General features: G+C 50.0%; 1 protein-coding gene across 1 annotated transcript in view; it reads right to left on the bottom strand.

Annotated features, from left to right (window-relative positions):
* The window catches only part of KIAA1755, a 34,737-nt gene extending 18,799 nt beyond the window's left edge, over positions 1–15,938 (bottom strand). The window contains exons 1-3 of the mRNA XM_080684543.1: positions 15,815–15,938; positions 2,957–3,154; positions 539–1,889 (exon numbers count right to left, since the gene is read on the bottom strand). Of these exons, the coding sequence (XP_080540669.1) occupies positions 539–1,889; positions 2,957–3,154; positions 15,815–15,817 (1,552 nt within the window). The 5' untranslated portion in view covers positions 15,818–15,938. The remainder of the gene's footprint in view (positions 1–538; positions 1,890–2,956; positions 3,155–15,814) is intronic.
* Positions 15,939–19,906: the final 3,968 nt, after the last annotated feature.

Genomic DNA, 19,906 nt, shown 5'->3' with positions numbered 1-19,906 from the left:
AACCTCAAAACAATTCTATAATGCCCAGCTGGCGTGGCTCAGTGGTTGAGCATCAACCTGTGAACCAGAAGGTCATGGTTTAATTCCTGGTCAGGGCATATGCCCTGGTTTCAGCTTGATCCCCAGTGTGGGGCTTGCAGGAGGCAGCCGATCAATGACTCTCATCATTGATGTTTCTATCTTTCTCTCCCTCTACCTTCCTCTCTGAAACCAATAAAAATATATTCAAACAAACCAACTCTGTGAGGCAGGTAAGATCCCCATTGCTCAGAGGGGGAGAACTGAACTTTGAGAAATTAAGTCCTTGACCAAGGTCACCCAACCTGGCGTGTGGACTCAAGCCATCAAAACACAGTCATAACACCTTGCTCAATTCCAGAACCAAAGACTTCAAGCCTCTTGACATGCCACCTGGTGCTCTGAACTGCTGAGACTGAGCAGCCAGGTGGGTCTCTGTCTCTAACAGCCTGCACCACCTTGTCACTTGATCCGGTCAGAGAACAGTTCCCCTGTCCAGCTATGCAAGTGGACACCTTACCTTTCTCCAAGCACTTGGCTCGGTTGGGTTTGGGAGAGTAGAGTGAACACAAGACCTTCCAGGGCCCGTCATGCTGGAGCGAGGCTCTCTCTGGGGGCATGGGAGCTTGCCTCTGCCCCTTCAAGAATGAGAATTTGAGTCCGAGAGATGGGGATCTGGAAGAGGAGGTGTTTCGACAAGGGCCAGTCATGGGCTTGGGAAATCTCCCACTTCCCTGTTTGATCCTCTCTCCCATCTTGGTTTCAAGGGCTGGCGCAGCAGGAGGAGAAGCTGGGCACAGCTGGGGACAGGATGCTTGTTTTTGTCCAGGCCTGAGCTGGACCACATTCTCTGGGTTTCCCAGAGGTCCCTGCATCTTGGAGGCAGCTGACTCTTCTGAGACATCTGTCCTGAGGCCAGAGGCACAGTGCAGTGGGTTCTCAAGGACGTTGAGGTAGGGCTCCTGGGGCTGGCATTCTAAGTTGTGGGAGGGGGCTTTATGGTTGACCTTTCTCCTCAAGCTCAACATGTAGGGCTCTTCCTCCAAGCTTGCTGGCTTTGCACAAGCACACTTTCCCAGGGGAGGCCCCCCACTGGCCCCTGAGAGAGGCAGCCTCCCTTGGGGCAAAGGGATTTCTTTAGTTCCAGATAGCTCCTCCAGTGCCCCAATAGGACACCCATGGGGTGTGCCCACCTCCCTACGCACAGGCTCTCCTCTGCTCTCTTGGGAAAAGTCCAGGAGAGCCACATACTCTCCCTCTAAGTTCTGGCTGGCCACATCGTCCATCCTGAAGGCCACCTCCCCAGGCCTGGCTTGCTCCACCTTGATAAGTCCGGGGTACTTAATCTCATATGTCTTGTCCTTATTCTTGGCCAAGCTCAGGCCAAGAAGCACCTGGCTGCCTGGAGACCTGGCCTGGTGCAGCTCTTGGGGGCCACTCAAGTCCAGTGCCTCTAATTGAAGGGAACCCCAGGCCGGGGAGAGAACAGTCACTGCTTGGCGTTTGTCATCCACAAACTCTGGGCTGGTTATCTTGGTCCAGGGCACAGGAACAATTCCCTCTTCTGAAGCTACCAGGCAGTTGTGTAGGGGACTTCCCTCAAAGTCATTGTTGAAGGCCTTCAGCCACTCCTGGGTGAACAGTGTCGGGTAGGATGACGTGGGAACAGGCTTCGTGTCCACTGTGCCGAGGTCTAACGAGAGGCACTTGATCATGATGCAGACAGACTGCTCCTCCTGAGGCTCAACTTGAAGGTAGAAGTCACCCTGGCGCAGTAAGAGGGGGTTGAGGGGGGCCAGGTGGACCACAATCTTGTCCTGCAGGCACAGCGGCCAGCCCTGATGCAGGAAGAGGCAGTGTGTATAGGGGGCCTGCAGAGAGAAGGGGATGATGTCAGAGAACCTGACCCTAAAAACCCCACCAGTGGATTTGCTCCCTTTCCTCTCCAAGAAGGAATCTTGAACAGGTCGGGGGCTAAGGTGAGGCAAGAGAGGTGCCTAGGATGTAGCATCTAAGGAAGCCCCACTGTCAGGGTCCTACAAGTCGCACAGCCCTGAGAGTGAGTGCCTCTGACATGTTGTACCTTTGGTGATTCTTGACTCACCCTGGTCCTGGCCCTGACCTTAAAAATACTTGCTAACCTACTGGTCCAGGAGAGAAAAGCTTGAGTTGTAGGCACTAGTTAGCAAGTCCCTTACCCATGAGGATTGTCCTACTGACTCCTGCTCCCTTTTCCTCCCCATCTATCAAGTCTGAGCCCTCCCTGATAATCTTATATAATCTGGCTGCTGTGATTGGTCCAGGGATGGACATGGGACCCAAGCCTGGCCAATCAGGATCCTTCCTTGCAATTTTTCTATCTGCAATTGATGGGAGAGAATTCATTTTCCCCTCTAGGAGATGATTTGAACCCAGATCGGTCCTGGGCTCCAGCCTTATGGGAACACTCAGCCTCTAAGAATGATGCTGGCAAGCAAGAAGAAGCAGAGACGGAGACAGAAGGTCCTTAAGGAAATTGATCAGTGGATAAATTTGGGGTAGAGGCCAGATCATCCTGTCCCTGACTGAGTAAGGATCCATCATTTGCAGTCAATGAGTCCTGCCTAAAATGCTTTTCTTTCCATTTTGCCTCAGGAGCCGCCTCCCTGAGATCTGGGTTTGAAGGGATCTGGGAAGAAAGGCCTCCAGGGCTCCGGGGAAGGTCTGGAACATTCTCTGCTATTTCTATTGAAGCTGTTCCACTTCAGCCAAGGGAGCCTGGCGATGCCCACAAGGCCAACCCCAAGGCAGGCTCCCGGGGGCTGGGGAACCCACACGGCCCTTTATCCACGCCTTCCTCCCTGCTAGTGAAAGTGCAAACACGGTGGGCTCCTGAATGTCAGCGAGGAAAGGGCCAGTGGCCCTTCTGCTCCATTTGGAGGCATCCCTTCGGACTTACACAGGCTGCTTCTCGGACTTGCTCACACAGGCGCTTGGCAGGGATCAGGAAATCCAGGAGGAAGCTCAGCCCGTCCCCCCGGAAGTCAGCGTCCAGGAGGTGGAACACCTGCCCCAGGACAGTGGGCGCTGTGGCCTCAAAAGGAGGGTAGAGGCCTGCCAGGGCGTTCTGGATGGCTGCGTCCAGGGATGGGGGGTCCTGGTGGCGGGGGATAGGAGAAGAGGATAAAAGTGATAGTAGCAGTAATTACAGGCGTAGAAGCCACTTCCCACGACCTTCCAGGCCCCATATGACCATCAACATATTAAACTCAACTCAGTACCTTCCTTAACCTACTCCTCCCCCCGCCCCTCCCCTTGTCTCTCCGTCAGCAAGGAGCCCACCATTCAATTGGCTGCTAGGTCAAGAAGTCTGCTTATCATGCTGCCCCCTCCTCCTGCCTCCCCTGCCCACAAACAGCCCCCAGTCATGTCCTGTACAGTCTTCTTGCCTCCAACAGCTCACCAACACACTCGCTGGGCTCTCTTCTGTTCCCCTGACCCCGCCCTGACCCCGGTCCCCATCACCTGTTCCATCGAATCACCTCCTCATTGGCTTCCAACCTCTAGTCAGCCTCACCTCCAGCCCTTCTACCAGGACTCCAGAGTCACCTTTCTCAACTGCAAGCCTGACCGCCTCAGCCTCCTGCTCAGGACTTTAAGGGTTCCCAGTGCCTTCAGAAACCATCACCCTCCAGGCATCCGGATCCTCATGATCTTGCCAGGGTGCACCTCTCTGGTCTCCCCTCCAGCCTCACTGCCCCTCTCACGCTTCTGCCACAATGACACATGCATTCCCTCGCTCACCTCCAGGCCTTCGCACAAGCTGTTCCTCCCCCCAGGATGCCTTCCACTTCCGTTCCCTCTTCATCTGGCCAACTCCTTCTCATCCTCCAAGATTCAAGTCCACCGTTGTCTCTTCCAGGAGATTTTCTCTGACCTCTCCCCGCAGCCCCCACCGTACCCCCCTGGGTCAGGTGTCCCCTTTTCTGGGCTTCTATGATGCCCCTGTCATAGCAATTCTCACACTGATTGCTGACTCTCTCAATGGACTCCAGGCTCCCTGAGAACAGGAATGGTAAGCAGAATAATGGTCCCCTAAAATGCCCATATCCTAATCTCTGGAACCTGTGAACATGTTACTTTACAGGGCAAAGAGGAATGAATGTTGCAGATGAAATAAAGGTTGATGATCAGCTGATCTAAAACAAGGAGATTATCTGGGATTATCCAGGATAATCCAGGTGAGCTCAATCCAATCACAAGGGTCGTCAAAAGTGCAAGAAGGCACAGGAGAGGCAGGCGCCAGAGGGAAATGTGCCTGGAAGAAGGGTCAGAGAGATGCGACGCTGCTGGCTTTGACAACGGAGAAAGGGCCAAGGAATGTGGATGGCCCTCAGGGCTGGAAAACACAAGCAGGTTCTCCCAAGAGGCTCTGGAAAAGAATGCAGCCTGCCAACGCCTGATGTGAGCCCAGTGAGACCCCCGTTGGACTTCTGCTTTGTAGAACTGCAAGACAATGGACTCGAGTTGCTTTAAGTTGCTACGCTTGTGATCATTTGCTTCAGCAGCAATAGAAACTGACACAGCAGGCACTGGCTCCTATTCCTCTAGGGTCTTCAGTCCCTGGCACAAAATAGGTGCTCAGTAAATGTGGAAAACTGAACAAAAGATTCCCCTCTCAACCATAGTTTTTCCATCTATAACACGGGCAAGTTGGACAAGGCTAGAGGTTTCCATCCAGATACAGTAACAGATTCCATGGATATGATTTTCAACCTTTAAGAAGCATAATGGAGGCCATTCTGGGCACCCCAGCTCTGAGTCCATCTATAAAGGAGGAATGTAAAGGAAGAGGAGAATAAATAAGAATCTTCATGTATATAGCAGGCGTCCCTGGAGACAGGGAAATAACACTGGGCCTTAGAGGAGGAGGAAGATGGCATTTCTCGAGCCCAGCAAGATGCCAGGAGGCTGTAAAACAGGGAACACTAGCCTAGGGCATTTAGACAAATGTCAGCGTCACCGCTGTGTCTTCAGTACCCACATAGTGCTGGGCACAAGACAGCCCCATCACTGTTTGCAGAATGAGGGAGTGGATGCCTACAGCTCCCGCTCTGCAGGAAAGAGGGACCTGGCACCGTCCTGGTAGTGAGCTCAGGTACTTGATGTCGAAAGTGCACGTGCCCAGGAGGGGTTATTTTCACACTGAGGGGGAAGAGGGTCTTTAATGTGGCAGACTGGTTGGCTCATCTGGCCTGGTAACCTCTTCCAATGCTCCCCCAAGCAAGGCTAAGCTCCAACCGTTATTTACCCCCAGCCCATGCAATCCTAATGACAGCAGTGGGAACAGGAAAAGGGAGTTAGAGGACCATGTCTAACATCCATGAGCACAGACACATGAAGTCGATCAAGCAGCACCCCTCCCCCACCTCATGCCCTCCCCACACCACCCAGCTTTCCCTGGGGATTGGTCCCCCGGGTTCCACTTCACTGTGCCACCTGGGGCAGGTGCCTTCCTTCTCTGGGCCTCTTTCCTCGTGTGCAAATGGAGTTGGCCTAAGTTTGTTTCATTTTGTTTTTGGAAATTTAGTCATTCACTGTCACCTTCATCAATGTTAGCATGTGCTAACCATTTTTACTATTAGCACTTACTGTTTTTTTCAAACCCACTTGCTTTTTAAAGGCTTGCATAATTGTATTTTGAATGGAGACTCTATGTCACCATACTGTTTATGAGAATGCAGCCAGATTGCCCACGTTCAAGTTCTGGCTCTGCTACTTACTGATCATGTGATCTGGCAAATTTTTTTTTAACTCTTCTCTGCCTCAATTTCCTCATTGGTAAAACTAGAGATTGCAATCCTACCTGCCTAAAAGAGTTGAAGGAGATTCAATGATAAAATAAACATATTCTCTGCATGGGACAGCCACTTAGTAAGTGCTCATTAAGCAACAGCCATCACTGCTATTTTTGTGTTCATATTATAGTTATTATTTTATCACCACTATAAATGGAAAAATCTGTATCAACTGGCATAAATACAATGAAATTCCAAAAATAAACCAGCAATGCATTGGGTGGTTTTTATATTATTTTATTTATATAAATACGTTTATATTTATTATTATAGTAGCTACTAGAGGCCCAGTGCATGAAATTAATGCACAGGAGAGGTGGGGGTGTCCATCAGCCCAGCCTGAACCCTCTCATAATCTGGGACCCCTTAGGGGATGTCCGACTGCCAGTTTAGGCCTGATCCCACCAGACATCCCTCTCGCAATCTGGGACCACTGGCTCCTAACTGCTTGCCTGCCTGCCTGCCTGATCACCCCTAACCACTCTGCATGCCTACCTGATCGCCCCTAACCACTTGCCTGCCTGCCTGATTGCCCCTAACTGCTCACCTGCCTGCCTGATCACCCCTAACTGCCTCTGCCTTGGCCTCCGCCGTAGCGGCTTCATCCAGAAGGATGTCCAAAATGACGTCCAGAAGGTCATTGGGCTCTCCGGTCTAATTAGCATATTATGCTTTTATTATTATAGATAGTACATATCTTACATAAATATATTTATATAAATATTATAACACCTAAATAATAAGTAGCTCTTATATAAAATTATTTTACTGCTCTATTTCTATAAATTATTAAAAAAATTTTAAATCCTCACCTGAGGATATGTCTTTGTTGTTATTTTATTGATTTTAGAGAGGAAGGGAGTGGGAGAGAGAAAGAGAGAGGAACATTGATGTGTGAGAGAAACATTGATCAGTTCCTCCTGCACACAACCCAACTGACAATCAAACCCACAACCTGGGCATGTGCCCTGACTGGAATGGGACAATGCTCCAACCAACTGAGCCACACTTGCCAGGGCTAAAAAATATATTTTAAAAGAAAAAAAATAATGAAAGGAAATACTGCCATTAAATTCTAGAGACAGCTGGTCACTTCCTAAAGGCTCAATAGTGTTCTCTCTTCCAAAAAAGATTGTCCTGCATTAGGAAGGTGGTAAAAGACATCTTATCACCAGAGGAAGGCAGAGTTCTCTCTGGGTCCTCAGGAGATCAGAGAATTCAGAAGGGACCGGCTCTCAACACACGATTCCATGTCATTTAGTTCCAGTCTGTGTCCCACCTGTGGTCTGCATCCCAACCCCTGGGAGTAATGAGCTAAACCATCTCTGCCTTACTGTGCCTCAGTTTCCCCATCTGTAAATAGGGATTCTAGTTCTTATCCTGTCTCGCTCAGAGGTTGATCTGGAGATACAAGATAACAGATACAGGGGATCTTGGGAAAAGTAAAACGTGTTGCTGCTGCTGCTACTGCTATTAGTTACTTACTTTTACTCATCCTGTCAGACAAAGCTCAAGTCCTGGCCTCTGTGCAAAGACATCTTCCACCTCCTGGTCCCTTCCACTTACCGTCACCCTAAGAATAACAACAGTGTCCAGACGTCCACCATGCACCAGGGCCTCTACTCATACTCACTTGCTTAGCCACACGGAGATCTTAGGGGCTAAGCAGGAACATCCCATTTTTCAGATAAAGGGGCTGATTTTGCCCAAGTTCCCACAGAGAAGACAGAGCCAGAATCCAACTCAAGTCCGGATCAACTAAGTGTGCCCTCCTCTCCGGTCCCTATGCTGGTCTGTCTTGGGGCCACCGGCAGCCACCAGCCTCAGGGGTGGCCTTCCCAACTGCCCATCCTGCGCTGTTTCGCGTGACCCTGAAAACGCTGTTTGCCTCTCACAGACCAAGGCTCGCAGCCTGGACGCCCTTGGCTTTCACAAGTTGGCTCAGCTGCCTGCACACACGGTAACCATTTAAGGGGCAGCCAGTAACGAGGAAGAATGTTCCAAGTTAACAGGACTGCGAGCTCTTAGCCAGAGCATTACCTGCCACAGCCTGAACCCCAGGGGCTCATAAGCTGTCCATGTATTGGGGGAAGCACGCCGTGAAGGGGACCAGGCGGCTGCAAGAAGGAAAGCTGGCGACTCTCCATCCACAGTCGACCTGGCAGCCCAGCCTGGGACCACAGGAACCCAAACACCGCCGGCCAGACGTGGGCCCCTCAAAATGATTTCCATGAAACTTAATCAACCCGTTTCCATTCCTTCTCCGTGAGCGCAGCCCGGCTGGGCCTTTAGCTGTTCCTCGGCAGGAGCCCAGGCAGGAGACAGCATGACGCTGGAAAGGAAGAAGGATGACGGGCCAGAGCGGTGTGCAGCCTCCGCCCCACCCCTGCAGCCCAGGCCAGAGAAGGAGCCCCCAAGGGGACAGGCCGAACCAGCCCACAGCGCTGGCGCCTAACAATGCTCACAGGCCTTCTGGACTGACACGGGGACCTCGTGTGGAGCCGATGGGCCCTCAGCAGTTCCATCTGGGCATGGGGAGAGAGAAGAGGAAGATTTTTGTATACTTTTGTCTCAATGTCTTTGTAATGAGCCTCTATTATTATTGTAATCCTGAGTACTATCTGTGTATAGTAAAATAAACACACATGAAGTGCACAGGGCAGCCACATACTCCTGTGACTACTGCCCACATCAATATACAGGACTTCCGGGGGAAAGAGATCAACCGAAGGACTTGTATGCATGCATATAAGCACAACCAATGGACACAAGACACTGGACGGGGTGGGGGGGGGGAATAAGGGCATTTGCCAGGGGTAGGGGAGGCTGGGAGAAGGTCAATGGGGGGGGGGGGAAAGGAGATATATGTACTACTATTTATAATACTTTAAACAATAAAATAAAATTTAAAAAATATATATACAGGACTTCCACCACCCCAAAAAGAGGCCCCCTTTCAGGCTTCCCCCACCCCAGGAGTAGCTACTCTTCTGATTATTGGAATGTGTTAAAAGAGAAATCCCCACACAGTCTGCTCTCCACTGTGGAAAACGGTGTGTGAGCCAAGAGACCATCAAAGAGTGTTAACTGTGGTTCCCCCTGAGGGCTGTGAAGGGGAGAGGCACCATTTTCATTCTCTTCGTAGTTTCACTGGATTTTCCAAACATTCTGTAACCAGCTTGTAGAACTTTTATAATCGTTGGGGGAAAGTACAAGTGCGAGGGTGTGTGTTTTAAGGCTGGTTCTCTTTTGAAATGGTCTCACCAGATGTTGTTAGTTGGGCCTTCTGAGATGTGGCTGAACTTTTCTTCCATGTCCAGGTTTATCATTTGCTCCAACAGGCAAAATTTTAGTACCTCTTAGCGTCAGCACCTCCTCACTTGGGAAGGGAGAGGACTGAGAAAAGCTGAGGTGGGCAGTGTCTTAAGGCTGCCCTCAATGCCTGCTCTGCACCAGGGCTGAAATGCCTAGGGAAGGTGGGATTACATCCTTGACTCACTGGGTGACCTGGGTATCAGTTTCCCAATGTGTAAAATGTGGGCATTGGTATCCTGGCTGGTATGGCTCCGTTAGTTGGGCATTGTCCCGTGCACTGAAAGGTTGCTGGTTCGATTCTGGGTCAGGGTACATGTCCGGGTTTCAGGCTTGATTCCTGGTAGGGAGCATGCAGGAGGCAGCGGATTGATGTTTTGCTCTCACATAGATGTTTCTCTCTCTCTCCCTCTCTCCCTTCCTCTCACTGTAAAAATCAATAAAAAAAAAAAAAACTGATGAAAAAGTATTTTAATGGGGGCATTGGGTTTATCTATCCCTAAAGGCCCTTCCAGCAGGACCATTTCTAGAATTCAGATATAATTAGGCCCAGGGAGAGCCTAAACCAGCAGCCACAAATGCAAGTGCCTACAGGGGCCTGACAGGTGACATGGAAGCCAGAGTGAGCCAAATGTGAGAAAACAGGCTTTCTAGCACGTCGGTGAATGGCCCCTGGCAGTCATTCTCGGTGTCTGGGAAGCAATAAGGAGTAGTAGGGCCTGAAGCAAACGCCTCATCTTGTCAGCTTTAGCTGAGGGTTGCCTTAGCCTATGATCTATTGATATTTTAGTAAAACCTCCCAATTTTTTAAAGGTTGGCCAAAACAAACACATCCGTGAGCCAGACACAGCCCAGTAGGTGTCAGGCTGTGACCACCAGCCTCAATACCTGGGACACTCCTCTGAATCTCCAGGCTGGAGATCCTAAAGCCAGCATCCTGTTGCTCTGGCTGCCAGGAAGTCCTTGCTCACTTCCAACTAAAACTTCTCCTGCCCAAATCCTTATTTTTGTGTGGGTGGAGGTATGAGTGAGAATTGGCTTCTCGTTTTTAAAAAAACAACTTTCAGAAACTGGAAAAAACATTCCAGTTGCAGTAAACCGAGAAGCAAGTGGGTGTCAGAATACCCATGTTCAAGTCCAGCCCTGTCATGTACCATCAGTGTAGCCTTGAGCAGGTCACTTCACCTCTCTGAGCCTTAGTTTTGTGTTTGCTCATTCCTTTCTCTACTACCCCTTTGGCCCTGCCCTAGGGTTCACCATCTCTCACCCAAAGTACATGGCCATCTATATATATATAAAAGTCTAATACGCTAAGTGTCCAACCAACTAGTCGACTGCTCAGCCAGTCACTATGACATGCACTGACCACCAGGGGGCAGATGCTCTGACTGGTAGGTTAGTTTGCTGCTGGGGTCCGGCTGATTGGGACTGGGTGAGACGGGGCTGGACACATCTTGGAGCCCTCCTACAGTCCCTCCCTGGCCAGCCAACCTCCCATGGGGACTGGGCAAGATGGCCCCGGTAGGCTACAATCGCTGGCCAGGCAGAGGGACCCCACCCTTGCAGGAATTCATGCACCGAGCCTCTAGTTAGCATATAAATATTAAGGAAATGGAACCAATAACAGTAACTTTTCACAACAGAAAGTATCACTACTCCCAGAGGAGCTCTCTGACGAATTCCATCAAACATTTAAGGATGAAATGATGCCAAAGCTCTATAATCTCTACCAGTAAATAGAAGAGGAGGTAACATTTCATAACTATAAAAAACTACAGACCAATCTCTCTCATTAACATAGATGCAAAAGTCCTAATCAACATGCAGGCAAAACAAATCCAACTATGGATAAAAAGAATTACACACCATGGCCAAGTGTGACTTATCCTAGGTATACAAGGCTGGCTCAACATTAGAAAACCAATGATTATCATCCATCACATCAGCAGGCTAAAAAAAGCAGTATCATATGATCATCTATAATAATAAAAGCATAATATGCAAATTGACCAAACGACCGAACAGCAGATCGACCGTCCAGACAACCACTCTATGACATGCACTGGTGCCAGGCCAGCCAAGGCGGATGCGATGCGATTGGTCAGGAGGCCCTGCCATTGCCCCATGATTGCCCCGCAGAGGGAGACCCAGGCCACCCTCTGCGGGGCGATCGATGTGGGGACTCCATAATTGATCACCCCAAAGAGGGTGGCCTAGGCCACAAGAAGGCGGGGTGATTGATTGGGGAGTGGGAGTGGGGGTGGGGGAGGGGGAAGGGGCTCCACGATTGCCCCACAGAGGGAGACCCAGGCCACCCTCTGTGTGGCAATTGATCGCAGAGCCCGGACTGGGTGGGCAGGGCCCCCTTCTGTGGGGCAATCAATCTGGGGGCCCCACGATCAATTGCCCCACAGAGGAAGGCCCAGGCCACCAGCTAGCGACACTGTGGCAGGTGTGTGGGGCTGGCCAGCAATTGCCCCGCAGAGGGAGGCCCAGGCCAGCCAAGTGATCACACCCTATGCCTGTAGCCCACAGAGGGAGGCGACCAGTGGCAGGGGAGCGGGAGGGCAGCACCACACAGATGGCAAGCAGTGGCAGCGGTGGGGGCAGGGCCAGCTGCCAGCAGCTGGGGAAAGGAAAGCCCCGATAGGCCCTGATTGCTGGCCAGGCCTAGGGACCCTACCTGAGGGGTCCTGGATTGCGGTAGAGCTGGGGTATGAACATGTGCAGATAACTACCACCTCTTCAGCCTCTTCCCCAGGCTCCCTGACACCACACCAGGCTCCCACTGGCCACCACAGTGGCCTTTGTAACCCTCTACTGCTCAGCAACCTTGAGTGGCTCCCCACTGCTCAGCAACTCAGCCTGACATTGGTGGCCCATCAGTTTACACCCAGCATACCTTTCCTACTCTTCTAACACACTTTGCACTCCAGCCAGGGCTTCCCAACCACCCACATGCTGCGATCGTGAGTTTTTCTTGCTATTCATCTGTCCTCGTTTATTGTTTACTTAATATTGTTTATTATTTACTTCACATTCATCTTTTGGTCAATTAATTTTCAACTTAAATACATTTATTTGTATCTATTATCACATGTGTATGTTAATTTAGATTATTTCCTAACTCATCAAGATGAAAAGCTGTAAAATAAAACAATGTTCATCTAAGTGCCATCTAAAGTCTCTCCTTCAAGGTAGTACGCTAAGTGAAATAAGTCAGACAGAGAAAGACAAATACCATATGACTGCACTTAAGAACAAACAAAATAGTTCTTCACTAAAGAACAAAATAAATGAACAAACAAAATAGGAACAGATTCATATATACAGAGAACAAACCGGTGGCTGCCAGATGGGAAGAGGGTTGGGAGGCTAGGTGAAAAAGGTGAAGGGATTGAAAAGTACAGATTGATAGTTATAAAATAGCCATGGGATGTAAAGTACAGCATTGGGGATATGATCAATAATACTGTAATAACTATGCATGGTACCAGGTGGGTACTGGAAATACAAGAGGGAACACTTGGTAAAGTATATGATTGCCTAACCACTATGCTGTACACCTGAAACGAATACAAAATGATACTGAACATAAACTGTAATTGAAAAATAAAATTAAAACAAAGAGCATGAAAAAAAAAAAATAATAAAATAAAGTCGTCCCTCCAAGGACCAGGGTGCCTCACTTTGGGAAGCACGGCGTCCCTCGCTGGCCCGGGCGAGCTCCCTCCCACACTGCAGAGCCCTGTTCCACCTCCATCTCTTCTCATGACACAGGTGCTTCCAGGCAAAGGGATGGACTCCCACTGCCCGTCATGCAGCCTAGAATTCTCAGTGAGTGGGCCTGCCCGGGGCTTACACATCTCTCTCCCTGGGCCGGCAGGCACACAATAGGTGCTCTGGGGCCGTGGTTGGCAAACTGCGGCTCGCGAGCCACATGCGGCTCTTTGGCCCCTTGCGTATGGCTCTTCCACAAAATACCACGGCCTGGGCGAGTCTATTTTGAAGAAGTGGCGTTAGAAGAAGTTTAAGTTTAAAAAATTTGGCTCTCAAAAGAAATTTCAATCGTTGTACTGTTGATATTTGGCTCTGTTGATTAATGAGTTTGCCGACCACTGCTCTGGGGGAATGAATTGAATTGACTCAAGCAGATTTTCTCAAAGCGTGCAATAGGATCACAGGTGGCCCACAGGACGATGTGGGGAGGACATGAGCACAACATGAAATCACAATAAAGAGGTTACTCCAATTCTCTTCCGGTCCTCTGGATGACACCAAAGAGAAAGTCCCAGTTCAGTGCCAGCATAGCTTACACACCTCTCAACACTTAGTCATTGCTCCTTTTAACAACAAGAAAGCAGTCCTGGGGCTTGGAGTCATCCACAGTCAACCACATCCAGCCAGAATTTTCTAACATGGATTTGCCTTGGTCGTACTTTTTCCCCCCCAGTTACTTTCTATTTATGACAAGGGATACTGATTTTTCACGGTCATGACATAAAATGTCCTTTTTAAATATATTTTTAAGTTTCAAAAGTAAATTTACATAAATAAAAATATTGAGCAAATGGTAAGTAGTAGATTTTATTATTTGCTATATCCAAGCAGTGGATATGCAAAAATGGTCTGATGATACTAAAATTACAGACATTTTAGACTGAATCAAACCTAAGTCCCTTTGTCCTAAGATGCTCTGACACTGGGCTGTCTCAGAACATTAGATAGCCATTAATCAAATCATCTCACAAAAATCACAACTGTGACCAGTGCCATGAAGGAGAGATATACAGTGAGAGTCAGGAAAATCAGGACAGGCTTTCCTGAGGAGGTGACATTTGGGTGGAGATGTACAGCATGAATGGGAGTCATTAAGGGTAGGAGTTCCACCCAGCAGAACAGCATGTACAAAGGCACTGTGGCTGGAGGGAACATGAAACATAAGAGGCTCTGAACCAAGGTCAGAGTGTCTGGAGTACAGAGGTGAGGCCAGAGAGGTGGGCACGTGACAACCTTTAATACTTAAAGACAACCGTGGGAGGGAAATCTGTCCATCATTCCCATTCAGAAAAAAAGTTGCTCATTCTTTGAGAGGACCACCCAGTGCCTGACCCTTGATCTTAGGATCTGGGGTTCAGCAAGGAGTTTCTGGATTCCAAAAATAATAACTAAGTTAGGTCCAAAACCAGGTAAGGTTTGGCAAACATCACTTGGTGCCGGAGGGTCTGGGGTGGCCGTGACAGCTGAGTTGGGGTTCAGAATTCATGCTGTCCCACTTCTGACTTCTTGGCAGGGGGACCCTAGGCAGCCACCTAAGCTCTCCGATTCCCAGGTCTCCATCTGTGTGGAGTAGCAATGCCAGCAGGTTTACTCTTAGGGTTGGTGTGAGTTACTGGCGCTCCTGCAAGTACATTGCCCAGGGCAGGGCCTTGCCTGTGGTGAGAGGTGAATAACATTAGCTTATGATTATTGTCAAACAGCTCCAACGGCAATGTACGCACACCCCTGCCCTGCTGGTGTATGGATTGAGGAGCCTGCTTTTGCAATATGTCTATGGCATGTACGCAGGTGTGTGCCCCTATTTTAGCAGTATGAGAGAGCAGGAGGACAAGGCTTGTACGATGAGAGGGCACATGTGTTCAGCTGTGTGGGTCAGCAGGAGCATGTTTTGGTGTGTATGTATGTGTGTGTGTGTGCGTGTGTGTGCACATCTCTATACAGAAATCTTCTGTGGGTGGACGTGTACACAGTGAAAACCCACACACACTCAACACGGTAGTTCACAGTCAATGGGTTAAAGCCCTGGCCTGTCTTCACAGCCCTTTTCCAAATCCCACCACCCCTGCGATCTGTGTGAATCTGCCCCGGGCTCCTGGGCCTGTCTGGAGCTGGGCTAGGATTCTCTGAAAACAGACTTTTCTTTCATTCTCTGCTCAAACACACACACACACACACACACACACACACACACACACACACGCACGCACACGCCTGTCCCAACCTTGAGGTGCCAGCCCAGGAAGTCACAGTATGTGGGCACTGCCCTCTCCCCTCTCCCCTAGACCTACCTCCCACCCAGTCCCCAGGACAGCACCTCAATCAGGGCAATGTGCATAGCTGACTTTCCTGCCCTGAGTCTGAAATAGCAAAACCACCCCAAGTTTTGGTGGCAACTTCTTCCTCTTCGCTCCTCACCCTTAACTCTCCTTGCCCTGCACTGCCTGACTGTGCTCCGAGGGCCTTTAACCCCTATCCCCATCCAAAACTGTGTGGGGACAGTGGGCATATCTGATGCTCAGCCCCACATCTGAAATGCAACACCACACCAAGTTGGGTCCAAGGCCCAAGAGCCGGGATTACAGCTCTGACTTGGGCCGTGGGATGGGGCAATATCAAAGTTTACAAGTCATCCCGTCTTACTCCTCCACTTTGCACATGGAGAGCCAGAGGCCCAGAATGCAGAAGGAGGCATCGCCCAGGGGTGGGTCTCTGCAATCCCCGCCCCCCACTATCCCTGCTAGTGGGGAGGCAGTTAAGCAGAGCCCTGGTGGGGTTCTAAGGGTCGCCTGAGCATAAAAGGTTGGGGTCTGCGAGGACCCCGCCAAAAGAAGACAGAGGGAGGTGGTCCAGACTTTGGCAGGCATTACCATGGTGACAAGCGGGGGCGACTTCTCTTCTGGGCGCCAGGTCAGTCCAACGTCCGCGGGTCCATCTGTCTGGTGCAGCCCGGTCCCCAGCCTAGCACTGGAGCGGGCTGGCCCGGAGCGCCGATCCCAGCCTCATCTCGGAGGGGAGGCTGGAGAGGCAGGGAGAGGAGGTGCCTGAGAGATGGGTGAAACCAAGACTGGAGACAGTGAGAGACGCAGCGGTGCGGCCCCGCCACCAGCGAGGGACGGCCACAGGGGCGGGGCGGGGCGGGGCGGGGCGGGGCGGGGGCTGCCGGAGGTCCCCGCCCAGGTTAGAGCGCGGCTCCCCGCGTGGGTCCTGGTGTCGCGACGGCAGCCTTTTGTGCCGGCGCCTCGTCCCCCGCCCTGCCCGCCGCGCTCGTGATGAGAACCAGGCGCTCCCGCTCCCGGCTCCAGGCCGTGACGGCTGCCAAGGGGAGCTCAGCCGACCCTGCAGCCGCGTCCCACCCGCCCCTCCTCTTCCCACCGCGCCCCCACCTCCGCCTCGCAGGCCGCCCGCTTGACCGCCTACATTCACAGACGGGCAGAGCGAGGCCGAGCTTCGGACTTCGGAATCAGACCTGGTTCCCAGCCCTCTCATCGTCCACTTTTCAGTTCAGGGATTCAGACAAATCAAGAACTGTCTTGAGCCTCAGTTTCTTCATCTGTAAAATGGGGCTGATTATGATAGGTGATGATAACGATGACCCCTGCCTCTTAGATTTGGTGGTTTGGAGTAAGCATCGTGTGTCTCCCAGATAATGACTGCCTTTGTGACCTTGGCCAAGCCATTGCTCCTTAGCGTTGAGGGAGACTAGAAACTAGATGATTTCTGGTTGGATGACTAGGATCGGTCAAACATTGTGCCAAGCACTGAGCCAGAACAAATCAGAGTCTCTGCCCTCACGTAATGTACAACCTAGTGGGGAAGATAGGCAAGAAACAGATAAACAGGAGAAAAAAACAACTGAAGGTGGTAACTGCTAAGGAAACAGACAAATGATAGCATTGGGAACGGTAAGGGGATCACATTAGAGCTGGTTGTCTCAGAAGGGACACAGAATCCTAGATCTGAAAGAAGGGAAGGAATTAGGTGAAGAGTGGAGGAAGGGGTGTGTGGGGAGAAACAGACTTCTAGGCAGAAGGAACAGCATGTGCAACAGCCCTGAGGGATTATTAAGCTTAAAGAAATGGGGAGAAAGCAAAGAACGGAAAATGGACGAGTGCAGTAGTAAGGCTTTAAATTCAAAACCCAAGCCTTATTCAAAGCTCATCTCTCACTCCGCAGAGGTTACTCAGTCTTTTAGCACAGAGAACCTGAGCTAGGAGCCAGCCCATGTGGCCGTGTAACTTTTAGCAAGTCCCTTCATATTCCTGGACCTCCATTTGCTGGCTGTTAATTTGGTACTAATAATTCCCAATAGTTCCACTATGCCAGGCAGCCCAGAAGATCCCTCAATAGCACTTACTAAGTAATCACATAAGCCCTCTCCAGCCTGCAGGAGCCAGTCTGGATGGTTTTGGTATCACTACTCCAGGCATGAGTTGGGAGGAAACAGATTTGCTGATTGATGGCAGGTGCAGAATTCCACTGAGAGTTGCGGGGGAGTAAGGGGGGTTGGAGGTTGGAGGTTCTAGAGTCCCAGCTTTGCAGCGACACAGAACTGACACAACAGCTAGTATTCTGGGTTTTCAGGAAACAGAGAGTAACTGAGATAGTTAGGTAGATCAACAATGGCTTAGCTGGGTCAGGTGCTCACAGCATCAGGGAGAAGGTGGGAGCTGTCCTCTGGAAAGCACAGGAGCAGGCAAGATGCTCCAGGGGTCTCACGGCAGAAATGAATGTTAAACCCTTGATGACTGATGGCATCACATCCAGACAGACACACACCCCAAAGTAGAGCTTCCTACGCTTCAAGTACTTCTCTAAATGTGTAACCGTCATGAGACAAATCCTACTATTGTCCTCATTTTAAAGATGAAGAAACGGAGGCACACAGATGTTATGCAGCTTGCCCCATATCAGATAGCTGGTAAACTGTGGAGTCTGGAACTGGACAAGGCCATCCATTTCCAGAAATGGTGTTATTAATTAACCTCCTTCCTGTACTACCTGAATGACTCTCAAGCCTTGCGTCACTCCTTGCTAGATTCAGAGACTTACAAGAAAGGTTCTAACCATGTGCCCAAGATCCCCTAACACTGAACATATCAGGACTAGTCAATCACCTAAAAGGAAATAGATTGCGTTAGAAGGGTGGGAACGGAGGGTCTGAAATGGCATATAAATATGTGTTCATTGCAGTCCACCCCTTGGGCCTCTCAACATGCTTTGCACCTTTATTCCCATGCCTGTTCTTCCAAAAATGCTCTCTACGGACACAATACAACTCCACATGCACCCCAAAACTTACACACACACATGCATACACCCTCATACTGTGTGTGACCTCAAGGAGGTTCATCTTTTGGAACCTCAGATTCATCCTTTGTAAGTCAGGGAGAATACTATTTACTTCCTCACAGGACTATGGTGGGGATTAAATAAGTTAATGAATATAAGACGCTTTGCACTGCATCTGGTACCCAGCAGAATTAATGCGACAACACATAAAACAGTGTTATGTTAGGGGCCAATGGTTGTGAAGTCAGCCTCCAAATACCCAGGCTTACATGTTGGATTGGACTGGATTCATCACGCAGGGACTTTCCAGAGGGTTTTCCAAGGATTGCTCAAGTACTGATTTCCTCTCTCTTTGGTAAATGAATAACTGAGCGTGCTCCAGTTGCTACACTGGATTTGGAGAAATAACAAAGCCCATCTCTGGTCTTACACATGGCGGAGTGGAGACACGGGGAAGCACTGTGGCGATGGGCTCTGCTACAGACGTGCTGTGAAGTTTTGCATAGATCCCTCCCCTTGTGGGGCCACAGTTTCCTCAGCATAAAATGGATATTATAATTCTCCCCTCGTGAGACTTGTGAAAATCCAATGAAATAATTCATTAAAAGGGCATATCATACATCCCTGGAAAATGGTTCTGATATTGATTCTGATGTTCTATTATTCTGATACTAGAGGCCCGGTGCACAAAATTCATGCATGGGTAGGGTCCCTAGGCCCAGCTGGCGATCAGGGCCAATCAGGTTCCCCGCCTCCCCACCTCCCTGCCTCCTCCTTCCCTCACTCCCTCAGTGCCTCACGGCCACCGCTGGTCACCTGCCATGTTCTGCGCCGCTCCCTGGTGGTCAGTGCATGTCATAGTGAGCGAGCGAACTCCCGTTCTCCCAGTCGAACTCCCGAGGGGACACTTTGCCTATTAGCCTTTTATATACATAGATTCCCAGGGCCAAGTGCCAGGACATCTTACCAGCAGACAGTCTTGCTTGGGGAAAGAGAGCTGCCTAATTGAAACAGAAGGTCATGGAATTCAGAATTCATTCATTCAGTGAATATTTATTTGTTTCTGCTATAAGGATAGCAAATATGTGGACACTCACTCCTCTCCTACTCATGGTAGACATCATTCATCAGTCATGGAATTTGTTGCTGAACCTAGTAGCAGCCTCAGAATCCTCCTCCACACAGAACCCAGGCAGCTCTGTCCGATTGGTCAGAATAGAGTCAATACCTACCCTGGACTGCATGGAGAGGAGAGAAGTTCTTCAAAGAAACCAGAAAGAGGAAGATGGAAACACAGGTTAAGTCAACACAAGCTTTTTTCATTGCCTACCTCATAAACCGTGGAAAGAAAAGACATGCTTCTCTCCCTTAACGGCCTTCTCTTCTTGCAGGGGAAAACTGAATGTTTAAATGAACTTGCTGATACAAGATCTGAGGATGGGAGTAGAGGAGACCTGCAGACACAGGTACCTCAGACACTGCCCCACTCTCTCCTAGGATGCCCAAAGTCTGGTGGCAGGGACACAGGTGGAGACAATCCATGAGAACAAAACCTCTCGGAGCCCCTGAAACTTAAAACTCGCCTTGTTCACCTGTCCTAAGTTACAGCAGGGAGAACCAGCCAGAGAGGAATGCCACGCAGTGCCACACTGCCCAGCCAGGACAACTTC

The sequence above is a fragment of the Plecotus auritus genome (assembly GCF_963455305.1).
Source record: "Plecotus auritus genome assembly, chromosome: 8".
NCBI classification, from domain to species: Eukaryota; Metazoa; Chordata; class Mammalia; order Chiroptera; family Vespertilionidae; genus Plecotus; species Plecotus auritus.
Note: the sequence above shows the minus strand (reverse complement) of the source record. Positions and strands in the feature narration are given on the sequence as shown.